The sequence below is a fragment of the Ctenopharyngodon idella genome, chromosome 10, assembly GCF_019924925.1.
Source record: "Ctenopharyngodon idella isolate HZGC_01 chromosome 10, HZGC01, whole genome shotgun sequence".
In the NCBI taxonomy this organism is placed as follows: domain Eukaryota; kingdom Metazoa; phylum Chordata; class Actinopteri; order Cypriniformes; family Xenocyprididae; genus Ctenopharyngodon; species Ctenopharyngodon idella.
In genome coordinates this window covers 4,634,993-4,656,975 of record NC_067229.1, presented here as the reverse complement: position 1 = coordinate 4,656,975, position 21,983 = coordinate 4,634,993, and the positions used below count along the sequence as shown (strand labels likewise).

General features: G+C 38.2%; 1 protein-coding gene across 4 annotated transcripts; it reads left to right on the top strand.

Moving 5' to 3' along the window:
* The first annotated feature begins 601 nt into the window (after positions 1-601).
* Positions 602-10,760, top strand: LOC127519866 (uncharacterized). Of its 4 annotated transcripts, none has more exons than XM_051907532.1 (6): positions 602-1,523; positions 3,060-3,371; positions 6,222-6,554; positions 6,992-7,103; positions 7,245-7,269; positions 10,469-10,760. In XM_051907532.1, the coding sequence occupies exons 2-4, from the start codon at positions 3,080-3,082 to the stop codon at positions 7,081-7,083; spliced, it is 717 nt and encodes a 238-aa protein (XP_051763492.1). In that variant the 5' UTR covers positions 602-1,523; positions 3,060-3,079; the 3' UTR covers positions 7,084-7,103; positions 7,245-7,269; positions 10,469-10,760. The 4 variants fall into 4 exon arrangements, with proteins under 4 accessions (XP_051763492.1, XP_051763494.1, XP_051763491.1 ...); XM_051907534.1 differs by lacking the exon at positions 10,469-10,760 and adding an exon at positions 7,883-8,437; XM_051907531.1 differs by lacking the exon at positions 10,469-10,760 and adding an exon at positions 7,529-8,437 and having other exon boundaries at positions 604-1,523.
* The last annotated feature ends 11,223 nt before the right edge of the window (positions 10,761-21,983 follow it).

The following is a 21,983-nucleotide window of genomic DNA, read 5'->3' as shown; positions in this document are numbered from 1 at the left end:
CACAGAGAATCAGGAATGTACTCAGGGAAACAGATAAAAGAGTCCTTATTGAAGGCCAGATGCTGACTGTGGCTGAGCTTTGTGCTTATATAGGGAACTGACGAGGTGATTAAATGGAAACAGGTGCGGGTGATGGAGTTTGTGCAAAATGCATGATATATTTTTATTTATTTGGGCTGAAACAATATCACTAAACAGCACTTAAACAATAACCATTTGGTGCCAATGCCCTAGTGGTTAGTACACAGACACATAGCAACTGTGCCTCCTGCAGTGACCTGAGTTCGATTGCTGGTTCGCGGTCCTTTCCGATCCCATAACTCTCCACCCCATGCGTTCCTGTCAAAAAAAGGGGGGGGGGGGGGGGGGGGGGGGGGGGGGGGGGAACAGTAGCCTACTTGCAAATTAGTTTTACTTTACATTTATGTAAATTAAAACAGCGAAAATATATTTCTTCAACAGTAAGTTACTTGTCACTTGCTGCCTGTTAATTACTGTGAATTTCACAGTTTCTTTTAATGCGTCATTAACCTTTTAAATGACGTGCAGTGGCAAATCTGGGGAAAGTCCAATCACAGATGGCCTACTTCCACTTTCACATTCTCATGACTGGAAACAAAGCTTCGAGAGTGGCTAAAAATTTAATTAAAATTAAAATTAAAATTAAAGCGGCTAAAAGCTTATAACCGCGTTATAAAGGATGATCAAATATTTATTTTAATTTTATTATTAATTAAGTTGGCTTGAAAAAGCTAACTTACTGTTATGCTATTTTCTTCTGAGACTAAAATTTCTGACTCTAACTCCACCTAGATCTTTAACTCTACAAACTCCAAACTCGGGTCAGACCTTCAGACTGTTCTGACTTAGTGTGCTATATCTTTTCTAACTGATCTGACTTACTGTTTTCTTTAAAATGACTATTAAAACTCGGAAAAATCCCATTGACTTTCATTGACGGAATGTTCAGATGAGCCTGTTCAAGGCTGTTCAAACTCCAACTGTCAAAATTCAAATTTAAACTACGGAAGCCCATTAGACTCAGCGAAGCTCTATGTACTATTTCTAATCCATTGAAACTCATTCAAACTCATGAACTCATCTATCTATCTATCAAAACTACTTAGCCTAACTAAAACTTAAACTTTCAAACTGAAAACATTCCAACTTAAAGCTACTTCAGACTTTCTGGCTAGGCTTTTTCAAGCCAACTTAAAGTTTGTCTACAAGCTTTACTCATCTAGTTTGAGTTTACGTCACTTCACTTTCACTTTCAAATTGAGTGCTTAGCCAGCTACAGCGTAGCCAGGCAAAAGACACGTGACCTACCAGCGCGATTCAGCATGGTTAGACAACCGTGCCGAGAATGGTTTATTGTAATCGTGCCGTGCCGTACCAGGCTCCAGTGGAAACACAACTGGAACCGTTCCTTACCATTCTAAGAACCGTTCGGCCCGACGGTGGAAGAGCGGCTACATAGTTTACAACCAGACAGCAGACCGTTGAAGAATAGTCGGAACAAGGTAAGTTAACATGGATCATGCCAGTATACAAAACAGATACATTCATATGTTTATTTCATTTGTTGCAGGGAGTATTAAACAAATGATAACTACTAATAACATACGCAGATTTAAAGCATCTCAAGCTACAGCACAACGAACTGAAATATACAGTGAATAACTGAAGTGCTGTGTGCCTTAACATTACACAAAGAATGCCTGCAATCATTCATTCAGAGACGACTGTACAAAACGTGAAAACTAAAACAAAACATTATAAACGAAATGATGAACAAATGTAGTTTATGCAAAGGTTTGCGAAAGCTGCTATTTACTTTTTTGTGTGAATTATTCCATTAAATACAATTACTAAAATTCAGTTCTACCCACATTTCCAACAAACCTAACATGTAGGGGAAACACGCATATTCTGATAAACCGAAATAATGTGGGTGTCAATAAAGTCAGTATGTAGGCTTGTGTGAAATGACTAATTAAGGAACAGGTAGGCCTATGTGACTTTTATTTCAGCACAATTCATTTCTCAGAAGAAAAGTGATAAAAATGAAGCTTCTCGTTATTTTGCTCTCAGCGTGTTATTTTCTACACCATGGTAAGACGTTTTGTTACAATGTAGTTAAATTACATATAGGCTAGGCCAACTAATCAGTTTATACTCTACCAAAATTATTTATTTCTTAGCTATCGCTGTTCTATGTCGATGAGGAAGTTTATAGTGTGTTAAATGAAGACATAGTTGCAGTGCAGTAGGGTACAACGGGTCTAAACCACTAGATGACACGAGAAAAAAAAAAAAAAATCCATTTCTTGACATGACAAGGTTAGATTTGGATGGTAAATAAATATCATATATCAAATTGGGTATCCACCTTAGAGATAATACCCATATTTATAATGAAACAATTATATCTAAAATATTAATCATATCATATAATAAAATATAATTGTTACTAAATCTATATTAAATATTATGGGATTTCCTTCAATGCTTTCAGAATATTTACTGTTTTTAAATAATTTTAATTTCTGTATTTTTAAAAATCTATTTTTATTAACAAATTTTAATGACAGTATATTTATTGAACAAAAAATATTTTTTTATTTATCAAAATAAACAGAAAATAGTACAAACCTTTCTAAAGTGCTTCGTTTGAACAAGTGTTAAATGAGATATTGTTAAAAACATTTATTTAGTAAGTATTTGTATCAGTACCGTGTGTCATGTCACATGAGTCGCATCAGCTGACTCTTGCTTCAAATTCGTGGCACCCCTTCACTGCCATTATAAAGCTTGGAAGTGCCAGGATGTTTGTTAATATTTCTCAGCCCATGCTAGGCTGCATGGATGGGCAGGGAGGTTTTGCCCAGAACCATACCGCCAATCCAAACTGTATGCTATCTGCAAATCATCTTTGATGATGGTGATCCTGACAGAAATTATATTTTTTGTCTCAATTCAAAATTGTTTTTTCAAATATTGAAACAGCACTGATATCCTGTAAGTGATTTATATATAACTCTTCGTTTCTTCTTCAGGTGTGTTTGGTGTTGAAGAAATGTCTGTGATGGAGGGAGATTCAGTCACTCTGCACACTGCTGTTAAAACAAACCAACAAGACAGAATTAGATGGTATTTTAATGACATCCGCATCGCTCAAATCACTAGAAATCTCTCAAAGACCTGTGCAGATAAACAGTGTGGTAAGAGATTCAGAAACAGACTGAAGCTGGATCATCAGACTGGATCTCTGACCATTACAAGCATAAAGACCTCAGATACCGGACTTTATAAACTGAAAATTTTAGGCAGCAGCAGCAGTGAAAAGATCTTCAATGTTACTGTTCATGGTGAGTCATGTAAAGAATGTTTAAAAGCATGTGTTTAAATCGCAGCATTGATGAGTTTATTATAATGTTTCATGATCACAAACGAATATGTCAGATTATTCAAAATGTCCTATAATCCCATCTGGTAATGCATTAAAAAGATTAACAATCCTCCCTAGAACTTTTAGTCTTTAGTCTTAGAACTAATTCTCCCTTTCTTGAACACAAGGAAAGAAAAAGGAAATGAAAATAAAGTGAATGTAAGACACTATAAAGTTAGCAGTCTTGCAAAACAGGTGTGCAATCCATTTTCAGCTCTTTAAAAGATACCTAAGGGAAGGGGCCCAAGATTCTTAAGGGTAAAATTTATTGAGCGTAACTTTCGAATAATGTAACATGTATCACTTTAAATTGTATACATTTTAATCTAGCATTAATAGAGCAGATATGAATTCGCTTCAATTAACAAGTTTGTGAATATTTTTAATAAAAAAATTAAAAATGAAATAAAAGCAAAACATCAGTCATAGAGCACTATTGTGGCTGTGGTGTGTCACATGACAAGTAATGACGCATCGTCATGGAAACAATAAGTGATACTTTCTAAATAACGGTCGCCTTGATAAACTCACACTGGGGGCTCAACCAGAATATTTTAAACTTACGTTTGAAAGGGTTAAAGATGCTGTACTGGGAAAAAGAAGCAAGTTTATTGATGGCCTGAATGGCTGTGACAGGGAGCTCTCACAGAGTTCAAAGTCAGCGTCCGTGGTCATGACAGAAAGAGGGTACAGAAAGTTCAGAAATGTCCTTTTTGGGCATGACAGGAAGCACAGAGAGTTCAATGAGAACCCCATGGCCATAACTAGGAGCACAGAGAGTTCAGAGGAGGCCTCCTTGGCTATTACCGGATAGGCAGGGGGTTCAGAGACGGCCTCCTTGGCTGTGACAGGACAGGCGGAGAGTTTGGGGATGGCCTCTGTGACCATGTCAGAGCAGACTGGGAATTTAGGGACGGCCTCCATGGCCGTGTCAGAGCAGGTAGAGAGTTCAGGGACAATATACGTGTCCGTTTCAGAGCAGACAGTAACTTCAGGAGTGAACACAGCTGCCTGGGGAGGAGCTGTGGTGATCGGCACCATCGCACACAGAATAGTGGTGCCCAAAACCGGAAGCACCATGGACAGTAGGATGATCTCTGGGGCCACCAGATTCGGGTATACCTGACTTGGGACCACCAGATTTAGATATGAGGGCTGAGCTCATTTTCATTGCTGCATGAACCGAAAGCATTGGGGGGGTCCACCACCTTGGTTACCAGTCCCACACACCTCAAGACAGCCTTCATGGAGTCATGGAGTCGATGTCAAGGAGTGCTTTGAGTGAAACATTATGTCCAGCCCAGAAAAAAACAATGAGTGAACGGTTGGGAAAATGAGTCTGATAAGCTACTAATAATTCCTGGCCGTAATCCTACACGGAACGATTCCCCTGACAGAGGAGAAAGAGACAAGCTCACAGTTGCTAGATCCATCACCTGGGTTTGGTTGTACTGTTTTGGTCTGGCAGGGATGAAGTGATGTGAGAATCTAATTGCAGCAGTTTATTTACAAATACACAACAAAGATAATCCAACTCTGGAAGAAGTCCACAACAAGGCAGAAGTCCAAACAAGGCTGAACTACCAAACACGCAATAATAGCAGAACACAAGCAACAGAGAAAACACTTCAACATAAAAGTCCTTAAACACAAAATAGGCGAAATGAGACAGAAGTTGAGGAGCTCAGAAAAAGCGACTACCATAATTTATTTTGCAGTTACTTTTGTTTCTACTGAATTTCTCAAGATCCAGGAAATTAATATGTGCATTTTTCATCACAGTTGTTGAGTTTTCCCTAAAAAGGATATTTCAGTCAACTGGCGATTTGTGCTTCTGGTGTTTTTGCTACAGTTCAAAAGAAGACAGTGCCAGTGAAGGAGAGAAAATCAGTCACTTTATATATTGGTGTAGTAAATCATGTAGATTTGATGACTTAGTATTTTAATGACATTGTCATTGCTGAAATCACATCCTAATAAGATCAGTACAGATGTTCAGTGTAAAGATGGTGTGGCGAGCAGGACAAGCTCCTCAGTGAGAAACTCGAGACCGGTGCGGCGCGCAGGTGATGCTCATTAACACTCACGCTTCCAGCCTCACTCTGTTCCCACTGCTCTCGGCCTCTCTCCTGCTCGCCACAAATGGTGATGAGAGATTCAGAGACAGACTGAAGCTGGATCATCAGACTGGATTTCTGACCATCACAAACACCAAAATCACAGACTCTGGACTTATAAACTACAGATCAACAGCAGCAGCAGTATTATTAGGAGCTTCAGCATTACTGTCTTTAGTGGGTCTAATTTAGCCATTCAGTGGCTCAGCAGTAAAGTTATTTCTACTGTCTTTTCAAACCACTGCCTCTTTCTACTTGCTTCATCAATATTTTCACTGGCTATGATTTCTAGCAAAATATTTTTCTGTTAGATGTTGCTTAAATCATAAAATTACTAATTCTTAATATTGTTTTCAAGTCATTCTCTCAGTTTTAACAACCTCATGTAGGTAACCTTACCCTACTGACATTTAAATCAGCAGAATTTGCAATAACTGTGTGCAATACTTTAAAGCCCATTTTATAAATAGAATAAGCTCAAAAGCACATGTACAAGATCAATGGATGTGAGATGCAGTTATGATGTAGAACTGGCCTGATCTAGAAAGTTGAAGTAATTTTTCACTTTTTTCTGTATTATGCTCATAAGATCCAGTTATCTTTTTGGAGAGAAAACTCTACAGTAATGTAAAGTCTGTTGGTTTGTGTTTCAGATGTTTCTGCTGCTGAACGAGATGAAATGAAGAGAAAGTCAGTGAAGGAGGGAGAATCTGTTACTTTAGACTCTGGTTTAATTAAAACCCTAAATGATTCAATTATATGGTATTTTAATCAGATTCTCATTGCTGAAATCACTGGAGATCAGAGTAAGATCTGTACAGATGTTCAGTGTGATGAGAGATTCAGAGACAGACTGAAGCTGGATCATCAGACTGGATCACTGACCATCACAAACATCACAAACACAGACTCTGGAGAATATAAACTGAAGATCAGCAGTAGCAACAGCAATATTGACAGAATATTCACTGTAATAACTGTCATTGGTGAGTATAATTTGTTTTTTCATTTGATTTCCCCTTCAGTTTTAGAATACGGTTCAATATTATTGTTTTCTTTGTCTCCTATTTGAAAAAAGAGCTTTGGCTCAATATTAAAATAGTATCTAAACAGTCTCTATCATCTTCACATGCATATCAAAGTTGTATATCAGCATCACAACAAACACAATCTGTTCTAATGTTTATATGAAAAATGCATACAATTTGATATTTTTTTCCAATAAACACTGCAGTTTGGTGTTGATCTGACAGTGTTGTGATGCTGTTTTAACTTCTCCTCTTCATAAACTCACCAGATTTATTAGTTAAATTAATATCATAAAACTGGCAACGTAGAAAGGTGTAAATATCAATCAATTATATTGTTAAATACTGAATGGATTATCAGATGATGTTTAGTAACAGTGACTGTCTCTCTTTAGCTGTTTCAGATTCAAGTTCATCTGTAGAAGGAATATGTATTTCTGTTGTCCTGCTGATAATGGTTTCAGCCGCTGGTGTGTTTTGCTATTGAGCGTCAAGCAAAAAGGAAAAGTGAGTAGTGCAAAAAGCTGATTTAACAAGAATGAGATCTATTGTGTGAAACAAGTCTTTAACAGATGTGAAAATACAAACTTTTATTCTAATTTTAACCAAAGTAATGTGTGTCTAATCAAGTTTTTGTTGTTCAAACAGACATGCAGGAGTTAGAGCAGTCAAGGTGAGAACACTGAATCTCCAGTCTTCAGTGTCACATGATCCTTCAGAAATCATTCTAATATGTTGATTTATTATCAATGTTGGAAACAGTTGTGCTGCTTAATATTTTTTTTATAACCTGTGATACTTTTTTGAGGATCCTTTGAAGAATGTAAAGTTAAAAAAGAACAGCATTTATTTCAAATAGAACTCTTTAGTAGCAATATACACTACTGTTCAAAAGATTGGGATCAGTAATTTTCTTCTTTCTTTTTTGATAGAAATTAATACTTTTATTTAGCAAGGTAACGATAGTAAAGACTTACTGTCATGAACACTAGCTGGAGTGCCCTTTATAGCCACCAGAGGCCACTCCACCCAGGACTACTGCCTCACTATTATGGACTCAATTTCCCACAATCCACTGCCCGGACTCATCAGCCATGATTACATTCAGCTGTTGTTCATTTACTTGTTAGTGTCTGTCTATATAAACCTGGTTCTTTCAGTCATTCTCTGCTAGGTCTTGCTTTACTGTTTGCACTGTACCTCTAAGCCATTGTTTCTTGTTTTCCTGTGTCTTTGTTTTTGCTTCTTGCTTCATCTCTGGATTTCCCTGTTCTTGCCTGAGCTAGTGATGGGCAGATCGAGGGCTTCGCGAAACACTGAAGCAGTTGAAGCAAATGTGCCGTAACGTGTCGAGGCTTCGAAACAATCTGACACCCGTCTCCACGGTGACCCCTAGTGATCAGAACAGTGTAAATGCAACAAAACTCAGTCCAAACATGCATAAAAACACCTTTTACAAATGTATTGCAAAAGTTTTATTGAAAGTAAAATCTATGCAATTAGCTAATCATCTAATAAGATTAAATATGGAGTGTCTGTATAATATGTGTTCTTTTATCAATTTTCAAGGTTTGTTTCTCTGTTCCATGGCTCAAGCTAATCAGGCAAATAAGAGATTAATAACATTTGAATTATTCTAATGTCTAATTAAAACATATACAAATGTATAAAACTGATCAGAGATCAGGTAAAACCATAGGGTAAAGCAGGCACGTGCACAGGTAGGGCTCAACCTGTGCAGAGCACATGCTCTTTTTGTCCTTATACTCCGAAGTGCCCTTTTTTTGGAGGTGTTTTATTTTATTTATTTATTTTCTTCAATAAATCAATGCTACTGGTCACCCTTTACGTCTGTCTGTCTGATTTACAAATATATTTAGCCAATTAAATGTTAAAAAAGAGCTTGTGACAAAATCTTTTTGGATCCGCTCAAACTGTCAGTCAAACCTCTTAACTCCGCCCCTGAGTGCAGCGAACTGAAGTTCCACAGCAGAGCAGCTGAACGTCTTGCAACGGTAAATAAATATCTTCTTGTTTGAATAAGCACAGCGTTGTCTTTACGGAAGAAACACTAGTATGTCTATAAAGGCTCATATTTTATGCATTTGAGGCCTGAGACCGGACCGGCGGCGGAGAGAGAGGGAGGAGGCTAGCATTTGCCATCTAAGTTAGTCATAGCCAATACCCTACAAGTACAAATAGCCTTAAATAGCCTGTGCATACAGTAGTATTACATCTTTTATAAATTGAGATTTTTGTTTAATATTTTTTCCTTATTATGAAAACTGAAAACACTATACTGGAAGTTCCTATTTCAAACTGACAAAGTCTTCTTTTTTTTTTTTTTTTTAATATCGCAATATATATTGTATCATGGACTTTATATCGAGATATTATCGTATTGTGAGTTTTTGATATCCTTACATCCCTACTGTAAAGTCAAACATTTACATTTCAGAAAATAAAAAGCAATGCTTGTTTTCTTCTTGACTTTGCCATTGTTCAAACAGGCAATGAGAGGCGCAATTATCAATGTCTTATTTTGTGTTATTGGTTCTTTAGCTCTTCTTCCGAGTCTACAGCAGGGGTGGTAAACTCAGTCCTGCAGAGTTCAGCTCCAACCCTGATAAAAACTCACCTCACCTGTATCTTTCTAGTAACCCTTCAGACATTGATTAGCTTGTTCAGGTGTGTTTGAGTTGGAGTAAAACTAACCAACGTTTGCCACCCCTGATTTCTAGCGCACCCTCTTCAAGTAGAGTGCTAGTATTAGAGAGATGAATTTTCTGCTTTGGACACTAGAGAGCGATGATGTGCTTGTGTTAAATTTTCCTAAATATCCTAAATATCCAGCAAAGCTTATTGTGTGCGATACTGTAAACCAAATTTTCACTCAATATCCAATTATATTTTGAAAAAAATAAATGAAAGACAAAGGAGCCCAGTGAAGGCTGAAATTTATTTAATAATGAACATTAGGTAAATTTCCACATAAACTAAAAATTGAACATTTTCTGTATGCTCTGCTGGTAAACCACTAAATTAAAACAAAATTTCAGAGATCACAATTAAGAGTGAAAACAAATATATACATCCTGGCTATGAATAAAACCAAAAGATGTGAGGCAGGGACCTGTATGAATCCTATCATCACTAGATACAATGTTTGATCATTGTTTTTTTGGGACATTTTCGTACACAGGCTCCGTCTTTGATTTCTGAAAGGAAAAATAAACTAAATCAGGAAAATGCTGCTTAGACAGAACTACTTAGGCTAGCTTTCTCTCTGAATAGCTTTGTTATTCTCTCAATAACAAGACCTTATTAATGTAATCTTAATCTACAAATACTGACAAATGTGCTTTGCTTTGAAAAACTACTGTAAAGGACAAATGCTAACAGGAACAGCTAAAGGAAGTGACATCAATCAGAACATTTTTTCAAACAATTAAATCATCAAACAATATATTTATGTTCTGAAGATTCGTCTCGACAGACTCTGTGCTATAATGATGTCTTTCAGACAAAAGACTTTTGCAGCATGTCTACAAAGCAACTAATGGATGCTAATATTTCAGCTTAGAATAATGATGAACCACAGTAATAATGATGATGGTGGAGTTGATAAACCACTCATGTCTGTAGCTGTAAACTTCAATCACACTAACTGACTGCAACAACTTCTTACAACTTTTTACCTTTTGTCGTGTTATTGCTTTATACAATGCTGAATCAGTTCTGTCTTCCTCCTGGGTTTCGACTGCATTAACAAGATGTGTTAAAATGACAAAGTTTTCAATATTTGTGTTTTATTAATATTTGTACACATTAATTGCTTGCTTTTCTGACCTGTTTTTCTACATTTCTTGCAGATCCAGAACATCCCAACCACAGCTACAATCAACAGAGGTCCAGCGGCAGCAGAGATCAGCACTATGTACAATAAAGGTAGACCTTGATCTGTAATGGACAAAATGAGCCATTAGTGTGAGTGAATCTGTCCATCTGATCTACAACAAACACTATCAAACATCAGCACTGTATAACTGAGAGTAAATCAATATTAATATCACTGTACCTGCACATGTGTGACAGAGTTGAGTGATGTCCAGATGTTGAGTCTGGTTTCTGATGGGATTGTTCAGCACACAGCTGTAGGTGTTGTTATCCTGATATTCCACCTCCAGAGGTAGAGAGAGACTGATGCTGAGATCAGACACACTGATGCTGGACAATAAACTGTTTCCTTTGTACCAGGAGAGAGTCACATGACTCACATTCACAGCTGAACACAGCAATGAACAATTTGATGATGATGAAGAACATTGTGAAGAGTCTCTGCTGATGACAGGAACAGGCAGACAAGCTGGAAAACATGAGAGAATAAAGAGAAATATGGATAAGTGAAAATTGGCACTGAAACTTGGGTTACTCATCATTCACCCAGAAACTTTTTAATTTTGACAGTGCATGGTTATGTTATATATTCTGACCCGCTGGGATGACATCCCTAATGGCTGTTTCATTGTAGGGGGCATAATTTGTAGGGTGTGGTTGTAGTACTGTGGGACGTAGTCAGACACACTTGGACCAAGGTGGAATCACAGTGATGAGCGTTTGAGGAAGAGCCAGGGTGTCAGCGGACTAAAGCGGAGCCAGTGTGACTGAGGACCAAAGCAGATCTGTAAGGAAGGTGAAAAGACGAAGCGTAACAGAAGGCCCGTAGCGAAGGCAGGAGGCAGAAGGCAAAGCCATATAGGGACAATGGAGCCCGGTAGAGCCATAAGGACAATCATCCGTGGTGAAGCCAAGGGAGGGAGGAGCCAAGGTGGAGCTGACAGGTCGACAGGCCGAGGTGGAGTGACAGGATCAGCAGCTGGATGTTGAGCCGGGGGATCCTTTTGCTTGGAAACCAGAAGACCAATGGGAGATCCACACAGAGTGGAGTCAGAGGAGAAGTCAAGGGGCTGAAGTGAACCAGTGGAGGTGGGGCTGAGGAACTATTGGAAGAGGATGTGAGATAGGGGATGTGAGATAGGGAGGCTGGGCAGGAACTCTGGAGACTAGGGATGTGCATCTCTATAACTGCGTCTCGATGCATAGCCAACGATATGTTACATTAAAGATACATATGAAGCAGCTATCAATGTGATGTGATACGATTCACCCCTATTACAATTCAATACAATGCGATTCAATGCAATACGATGCAATGGGAAAAAAAAATATGACGCTATGCAATTCAATATGTAGGGCTCTAAACTTTTTATTTTTTATCCAATTCTGTTTTATTATATTTTTCCAAATTACTGTTAAAATAAAATTGTGATTATTCCTTCAAAAATCTTAATAATTATTGGATTATTATAATTATTATTAGTAGTATTACATTACATGATACAATAGTAGTACAGATCTGTTGGGATTTAAAGTGTTTCTGTATCGTGTGTTTTGTGGGTTACCATTGTGCTGAAGAGTGCTTCAGTCCAGGATGAGCCAGAAAACATTGGTGTTATGCTGCATGTTGCTTTATTTAAAGGCTGTAATATATTAAACCACGCATGTAGTTAATTCAGTATATATATGTAAAATAACAGTGTTCTTCTGTAAAACGTTTAATTAATATTTCTGTAAATGCTTTTTGCACTTTTTACACGTTTTGCACGTTTTGTTTGACAGCCATAGCTGACAGTCATTGACCTTTTTTTTTTTTACGATTGTTTTTTGTTTTTGTTTTTCCACACTGTCCAGTTTCTAAGGTCCAGTTGTGGCTCAGTTTTGGGGTTTCTGGTTTACTTAAGACTGGGAATCGGTACCAACACTAAAACCTATTCAGGTCCGGTGCAGGGCCAGTTATGGGTTAGTAATTGGCTGAGACTCCGGCCAGTTATGGCCCATGTGTGGCCCTTGTCTTTAATCCAGATCTGGGCCACTCCAGGACCGTCATTCTTTGCGGCATGTGGGCTGAGGGAAAAAGGGCTGTGTGAACCGGAGCTGGGCCAAAAAACATTGCTATGTGGGGAAAACGCTGATCCATTGTTCACCAGCACCCACTCCACAAACAGTGAAATTTCCCAGAGGGTCATCACCAGGCAGGTGTGCCTTGGATTGCTCGCTGAGGCTAGTAAAAAAAGAAGACGCAAAGCGAGCTATCGGGGAAGTTGGTGAGACACTCCAGATCAATGAATTCCTCGAGATTACGCTACTCCTGTTCTAAGCATAAACCCTAAAACTGATTTCATTTTTTTAAATTTATGATATGCTTTAGTTTTACCAAAACAATTACAGTCTTTTATTAAACTATAAGCCTTACATTTGGGCTGTTATATCTTAAAAAAAACTGACCTCAGTGTAAGAGCCTCAGAGTAACCTTTTTTACTTTTCTTTTTTGAAAATATTTTTTTGTTCAACATTATGAGAGGCAATTCTGTCAATTAATCTTAACAAATCCCCTCACTCACTTTTGATTTCAATTGGTTAAATTTACAACTAAATGCATATTTTCTCTTTATATTGCCAAGCTAAACCAACATGTCTGATCATTACCAGGTCAGGCCTCAACAATAATGACTGGCACAACAATATTCAAGCAAAGGAACACATGAAGGAGCTAAATTCAGTGCTTGCAAGCTGTTTAGTTTGTCACAATGAGCTGCGTGTCGTGTCTCTCAACACGAGTGCCCACTGCTGCGTCCTCACAAAAGTTCATCTTTTGCATGTTTTTTTAAGCCTTGATAATTAAAACAATCAAACAATTTTACAAGATTCAAGCATTCAAGATTTGACGACGAGACCCTGAAGTCACTGTTCTGGATCGGGGCGAATTACCATCATCCCATCGACCTCCCAGACACCGCCAGTCTAAAATGGAAAGAAGCCATCATCCGATGTCTGCAAAGCCTGATTCAGGACACAGCCAGACCCAGCACCCGAATCGCCACCTTCGAACTCAGAGAACTCATGTGTGCCCCCCGCAGACGGAGACCATGTGTACCACGTGTACCACCCGCTGTGAAGCGTCAGCCAGAGCCCGAGGAGAAGAGGACAGAGCTGACCCTTGCCCCATCACTGGAGTTCCAACTGAGTCTGACCAGGGGTGTGAGCCTGCAACATCAGCGGACAAGGGAGTCGTGAAGATGGACAAAGAGGACTGGCTGATAAACTTCAGTGAGGAACTATCAACTCCCACCCTATCCCATCATCATCGCTGTTTTTGAACAGCACTATTGACTGTGTGGACTATCTATTCCTTTCATCGACCTACATGAACTGTGTCATACTCACCGTTATTCTGTTGAGATCCTTACTACACCATCTCCACGAAGCTGCCAGATGTCAACAGCCCTGCGGCGTCTCCGTGTAAGCCCTGCTATGACATTGAGCCGCAGGTCGTGTTACCACCAGAGGATCCTGCAACTCCGCCTCCCGCCTTCGACCTCTTTGCTCCATCTCGGACTGTCGGCTCCGTCTTGTCTCCTCCCACCTTCGGCTCCACCGGAGACCCTCGGACTTGTGGCTCAACCGGGTTCCCTCAGGTCCTGCTAGTTCCCCCATTGGTTAGTTGTCACAGCATTTCCACCACAGACTTGTGGGCTGTCCGCTGCACTCTGTCCCTCTACCCCTATGGCTGCAGCGGGTTCCTCCTGTCCCTCGGCGTCACCTCTGTCATCTATCACACTGGCTCCACCTCAGCCCTCGGGTACTCTGGCTCCGCCTTCGACATTCATCTGCGCGGCATCGTCTTGGTCTCCAGTGCCAGCTTGATTCTATTGGTTCTCCGTCTGTGCCTCTGGATCTTGTCCTCGTCTTCTGCAGTCATCCCCCAGCTGTCATCAGCCACTACACCACCTTGGCTCCTCTCTCCCTCGACTCCACTGTGGGCTGTAGGCATTGGTGAGCTCTGGGTCATCCATTCTACATCTGCGCCTCAGGGACCTCGTCGTCATCATCCTCTCATCACCATCCCTTCACCACATCCTGCCTCCATCCCTTAACGTCTTCCTCCCTGCATCATTTCACCATCTCCTCGTCCTTCTCCAATATGTCACCATTATGTTCTGTTAGTTTCATTATCATGGACTTTTAGTTTGTTTTTATTTTCATCATATGTTCCTTTGTTCAGTTTTCCCGCTCCTCATTATTAGTTCATATATGTCAACTGTGTTCTATTAATCATCCTCGTTTGTGTTTGCTGTATAAGTTTATCATTCACATTCATTCTCGGTTCGGTCTATGTTAAGTGTGTGTGTTGCTGCCTGTTCACCTATCATTTGGATTATCATCATTAAAGCTTCATGTTGGAACTATAATCTTTGTCTTCATCTGGCTTCCTGCAACCACCTGTGACAATGGGTGTAGGCTACATGACTTTACAAACATCTGACATATTAATTAAATATGGAGGCAGATCAGTATCATAAATATCATTTCAATGTTCAGCAGCTTTTTAACCTTAGTCTAATGCTCTTTTGACATAATTAAATGTTCTCTAAACCAGCCTCTTACTTTTCTTGAATGAAATTAACATTTGGCATCTCAACCAACAGCAAAAAAATAGAGGCTCGCAAAATGAGGGGAGGAACACCAAGTATTGGAAGAATATTAAAATCCAAAAGGAAAAAGAATAGCTGTTGCTTTTGTATTTGTGGGAAATAATGATGACCAAATAAATTGTGAATAATTTGTGTTTATTTAACAGCTGTGGTGCTGTGGTAGTTTTTTTTTTTTTTTTTAACTCATTTATTTATTTTGGTGTTAATGCTTCTTATGATGTTTGTCAGGAGAAATGTTACAGCACACAAATGTATGATGACTTTATGTGTTTTTATAAAGTATTCGTGTATTTTTTCTATGATCATCTGTGAACAAACATCGGTGATAATTATATGGGTGAACAGTATCTTTAAAAGTCTTTGCTTATACTCTACTGAACCAGGCTTAACTGATGTTAAAATCCATTTTGCAGATACTTTAAATGCCTTGAAGTATTTTTGCTACACAGAAAGAGTGTTTTCCACTAATTGTACATTTTATTATATGGGAATAAAAGACAAATTTCAATCTGTACATCATATACAGCAATCAAGCCTCTTCAGAAAATTCAGACTAAACCACCTGATTCATATAGATTCGTTTTTATGAACTTTTTTAAGCAACAAAGTAGTTGTGTGGACTGTCAGTGTAGAGACAGAAATCTCTCAGATTTCATTTAAAATATCTTCATCTGTGTTCTAAAGATGAACAAAAGTCTTACGGGTTTATAACAGCATGAGGGTGAGTAAATGATGACAGAATTTTAATTTTTGGTTTAACTATCCCTCAAACATAACTTGCACCTGGAGCAGGTTATGTTTAGGGAGTAAATTGCTATCACTACTTGCATACTCTGAAAGTTACATCAGTTGTTGGAACTAAAAGTTTACCCACATACTCTGAGTAAAATGTTACATAACCTGTTTTCTGAGTGTTTTATCTGGGTATACGTCAGTGAAACAAGCAGGTACAGACACAACTAGTCATAAACCAATTTCAGTTTCAGAAGAACACAATTTTACCTGTGCGTTTACATGGACAAAAGCTTTTATTTCCACAGATTCAGTGTTCTGTGACTTTTGTAAAATGATGGTCTTTATTTTGCTCTTAATGTGTGTGTTAGTGGCTGGTAAGTGCATTTATTTGTTACAGTGTTTTTTCTAAATGATAATGAAACCAAAAGTGTAGTTTGAACATGACCCAGTTTGAATTTATTCAGTTTTATTCATTTTTAGCCATTGCTATTTTAAATAACTAAGGGTTTAGAATAAATTGGTTATTTGATGAGGTTGCTGTAACAAATTATAGCATGTAAAATTGTGTTCTGGTCATTTATTCTGAATCGTTATTAATATTTAAGAGGAACAGTCAAAATAATTTGAATTTTGATTTCAACTCATTCTAAAACTTGGAAAATAAAAGGCATTGATACTGTACAATTAAAAAGAAATTAATAAAAAAAAACATAAATTAATATGGTGGAAAATAACAATAAGCTCATTTTAACCAACCTAGGGGTTGATAAAACAAGCAAAGATCTCTACTATAAGGGGATTTGTATGAGAAGGTGTTTGTGAGTGATGTGTAAGATCATAAATGTGTAAATAAATGATGTTCTTCTGCTGTTTGATTTCATGTGTTGCATTATGAATTGTATTTCCCTGATTTCCTGAAGGCAATTTGGTTGCAGCATTTAGACATATAAACAATAAAAAGCACAACAATGCATAAACCCTTAAGAACCTTATCTAATTTCTTCCCACAATTAAATATTCAATTTAATTATGAATTAAATAAAAAAAAAAAACTGTAAAAACTAATTTATTGTAATGTTGGATATTCTAAAACAAATGCAAGAGCAGAGTTGAAACTTGTGGTGCTTCCTCCTTCCCTTCTGACAAAGAAAAATATTTTCACAGCACTTTCCTGTTATGTAATTGTGTTTGGCTTATAATTTACTTAATGTTTTCTTTAGGTGTTTCTGGTGTTAGTATACATGAAGTGATTCTGGTAAAAGGAGATTCACTCACTCTAAACACTGGTGTTACAACAGACCAACAAGAGGAGATTAGATGGTTTTTTAAAGACACTCTTATTGCTGAAATTACTGGACATTTCAGTTACAACTTTACAGATCAGTGTAAGATCTGTACAGATGTTCAGTGTAATGAAGGTACTGAGAGATTCAGAGACAGACTGAAGCTGGATCATCAGACTGGATCTCTGACCATCACAAACATCAAAAACTCAGACTCTGGAGAATATAAACTACTGTTTAACAGCAAGAGTGAAAAGATCTTTAAGGTTTTTGTTTGGGGTAAGTTGAGTGAAAAGCAGCTTATATATGTTTAAATCACATCATATATATTTTTTAATATAATAGTAATGTTCAGACATTCCTGTAGTACATTTACAACATTTTGTGAACACAAGCTATTTTGTATTATTTAAAAAGTAATATTCTAATATGGTTGTTTATATTCTCATTTTCGTAATGCATTAAATTGTATGTTTGTTATACATGAGCATGTGTAAAATGTGTAACGTGGGGCAATAATGGCTCCTTCCAGCATCCGTTTGTGTTTCAGGTATTTCTGCTGCAAAACAAAAGAAGATCATAGAGGGAGAATCTGTCACTTTAGATGCTGGTATAAGGGAACAAAATGAAATGGTAACTTGGTATTTTAATGACACTCTCATCGCTTTAGTCACTGGAGATCTCAGTTTGATCTGCACAGATGTTCAGTGGAAAGATAGTAATGAGAGATTTAGAGACAGACTGAAGCTGAATTATCGGTTTACATGGTCTCTGACCATCACAAACGTCAGAAACACAGACTCTGGACTCTATAACCTAAAGATCATCAAGAGCAATTTTACCATCATGAGGAGCGTCACTGTTACTGTCACTGGTGAGTGTCATTTAATCATTCAGGGCACTTCCCTCTTGAGCTGTTTTAGAAAACAGTTGTTAAATCGACCCAATTAATGTTTTTGTTTTATTTTATATTATTTTATTTGTACAACTGTTGGTGAAGTGAATATCATATCAGCTTCGCATGCATGTCAAAGTGTCACGTATTTTCACATTGTATGTCACTCTTACAATCACGTGATGTTTACCAATGTTTTTAAAGTGATAGTTCACCCAAAAATGAAAATTATCCCATGATTTACTCACCCTCAAGCCATATAACGTGTATATGACTAACTTCTTTCAGACAAACAAAACCGGAATTATATCAAAGAAAAATATCCTGACTCTTCCAAGCTTTATAATGGTAGTGAATGGAGGGTCAGATTTTGAAGCCCCAAAAAAGTGCATCCATCCATCATAAAAGTAATCCACATGACTCCAGGGAGTTAATAAAGGCCTTCTGAAGTGAAGTGATGGGTTTTTGTAAGAAAAACATCCATGTTTAACACTTTATAAACTATACCCAGATAACAAGCAATGATCAAAACAATGTTAAATTAATGTTAATGTGTCAACTTTAACTGCATTGAATCAATATCACTTTTGCAAAAGTGATATTGATTCAATGAGGTTAACGTTGACACATTAACATTGATTTAACAATATTTTTCGATCATTGCTTGCTATCTGGGATAATAACCAGCTTCCGTCAAACATCCGTATGTAGTCAACTTACAATGGAAGTGTAACTTCTTACAGGATGTACAGCGAATTGATGAATGCGGATGCACAGAGGATAAGCTCCTCTTCTCTTATATCAAAATCCTCCAACATTTCTCTTTAAAAATTCCCCATGTAGAGGTCTAATTTGTGACCAGTGGTTTATTTTGCTCTGAGATTGTTGCCCAGCCCTATTTCCCAGATAGCAACATTGTGTCGGCCCAGATCCGGCCAACATCTGGCCCATATCTGGCACATTTGGCATGATGATCTGGGCCACATGCTGCACTGAATTACAGCACTTGTGTTGGCTCTTCTATTTGCCAGATCTAAGCCACAAGCAGGCCACAGCAATGCCACATGTCAGCCAAGAGCAAAGAAATAAACCTAAACTGGACCTTATCTGAGCCACAAAATCTGTGTATATTAAATCTATATTTTATTAATAAGCCTGTTATCAAGCAGAATCACTGAAGAAAAGAGGAGAACAGAAAAAGAGACAAGCAGAAACACAAGAACTATAACTGACTTCAGCCACAGTCTTAGATGAAATCAACTGAAGATAAAAGACATTAAATCTCTCAAGATCTCAGCAGAGGATGATCTTTTTGTTTTAGCTCTCTTTGCCACTGCAAATGTGTTTAACAAACACACTGTCACAGCAGCCAGAAAAGACAAATGTATAATAAAAGTTAAGAGCCCAACTAATGGAACCACTAATCACTGCTATGGTGACTTCAAATGAAACACATTAGAGTTAAACCCCTGTTAATTCTCAATAACAACTTTTGTAGATGTCTAACATAAATAAAGTCAATCTGGTTAGTAATAAGTGAAGCTGGTAATGCTGTTTGTGGAGTTGTTTAATCATCCTCTGTTGAGATCTTGAGAGATTTAATGTCTTTCATCTTCAGTTAATTTCATCTGAGATGACTCTATACTTAATACACACAGATTTTGTGGCTCAGATAAGGTCCAGTTTAGGTTTATTTCTTTGCTCTTGGCTGACATGTGGCATTGCTGTGGCCTGCTTGTGGCTCAGATCTGGCAAACAGAAACGGCCCACACAAGGGCCGTAATTCATTGCAGCATGTGGGCCAGATCATCATGCCTCATGTACCAGATGTGGGCCGGATCTGGGCAGACACTATGTTGCTATCTGGGTTGTTTGAACCGCACAAAATGTTTACTCTCACCTTCTCCTACGTCATATGTCACGCAAGAAGTTGACTATGTACGGATGTTTGACGGAAGCTGGTTATTATGGTTTATAAAGTTTTAAATATGGATGTTTTTCTTACAAAAACCTGTTGCTTTGCTTCAGAAGGCTTTTTTACCCCCCTGGAGTCATGTGGATTACTTTTATGATGGATGGATGCACTTTTTGGGGGTTTTAAAATCTCAAGCTCCATTCACTACCATTTTTAAGCTTGGAAGAGAAAGGATTTTTTATTTTATTTTTTTTTAAATAAAACTCTGACTGTGTTCCTTTGAAAGACGAATGAAAGAAGAAGAATGAGAATGAGCTTTATTGCCAGGTATGTTTACACATACTAGGAACTTGTTGTAGTGACAGAAGCTCCACAGTGCAACAGAGTGACAGCGACAAGACAAGTCACAGATAATAAAAAGAACAATATACAAATATACAGACAATATGCAAAATAGCAAAGACACAATATACAAATTAAAATAAATTAAAATAGGCAATTTACTATGTACAGATATGTTAGGTGTAAATTAGAAATGTAAATAAGTATGTGTGTTAAATAAATAAATTAATGTATAATAGTGTGTGTGTGTGTTGTGTGTTCCTCGTTTATTGTCAAGTGTTCATGATGGATTGGATGGATTGCCTGAGGGAAGAAACTGTTCCTGTGTCTGGTCATTCTGGTGCTCAGGGCTCTGTAGCGTCGACCAGATGGCAACAGTTCAAAGAGGGAGTGTGCTGGATGTGAGGGGTCCAGAGTGATTTTGCCAGCCCTTTTGCGCACTCTGGATAAGTACAGTTCTTGGAGAGTGGGGAGGGTTGTACCAATGATTCGCTCAGCAGACCGGACTATCCGACATAGTTTTCTGAGGTCAGAATTGGTAGCTGAGCTGAACCAGACGGTAAATGAAGTGCATATGGATTCAATGATGGCAGAGTAGAACTGTTTCAGCAGCTCCTGTGGCAGGTTGAACTTCCTCAGTTGGCGGAGGAAGTACAGCCTCTGTTCGGCCTTTTTCACAATGGAGTCTATGTGAATGTCCCACTTCAGGTCCTGAGATATGGTGTTGCCGAGGAACCTGATAGACTCCACTGTTTCTACAGTGCTGTTCATGATGGTGAATGGGGGGAGAGCAGGGGGGTTTCTCCTGAAGTCCACGATCATCTCCACTGTTTTGAGCGTGTTCAGCTCCAGGTTATTGTGACTGCACCAGACAGCCAGCTCTCTAACCTCCTGTCTGTAAGCAGATTCATCTCTGTCCCAGATGAGGCCGATGACTGTGGTGTCATCCACAAACTTCAGGAGCTTGACAGAGGGGTCTTTAGAGGTGCAGTCGTTGGTGTAGAGGGAGAAGAGCAGTGGGAAGAGAACATAACCCTGAGGGGTGCCGGTGCTGATGGTGCGGGTATTGGATGAGAATTTTCCCAGCCTCACTAGCTGCTGCCTGTCTGTCAGGAAGCTGGTGATCCTACATGCATATGAAGATAGTCATATGCATGGCTTGATAGTGAGTGAATCATGGAATAATTTTTGGTGACATAACAATTTTCGGTGAACTATCCACAAACATGAAACATGAACACGAAAAATGTATTAAGTCAGTTTTTCGGGGCTGATGTTTACTATTGAGTACAGTGCTGTTTGAGCTGCTGTCCTTGAAAAATCCACCAGATGGTGCCATTTATCAAACAGTCTCATTCAACTGATGACCAAAGTAGAAAGTATCAAAGATATCAGTAAAATCAGTTGCTCTCCAGTAATAATGACTGTCTGTCTTTAAAAATTCCAGGTCCAAGTCTGATACCCGCTGCTTTTGTTGCTGTTCTGGTGATGACTGTTGGGGTCCGTAGGCAGGGGGAGATTTACGGTGAATATTACAAACAGATGACTGAAGATGGAAATATAAGATTTATTGTGGGAAAATATTTTTAAAAGAAAACAAAAATATGTATTTCTTTCTAATTCACCAAAGAAATCATGAATTTAACTGAGTATGTTGTTATTGTT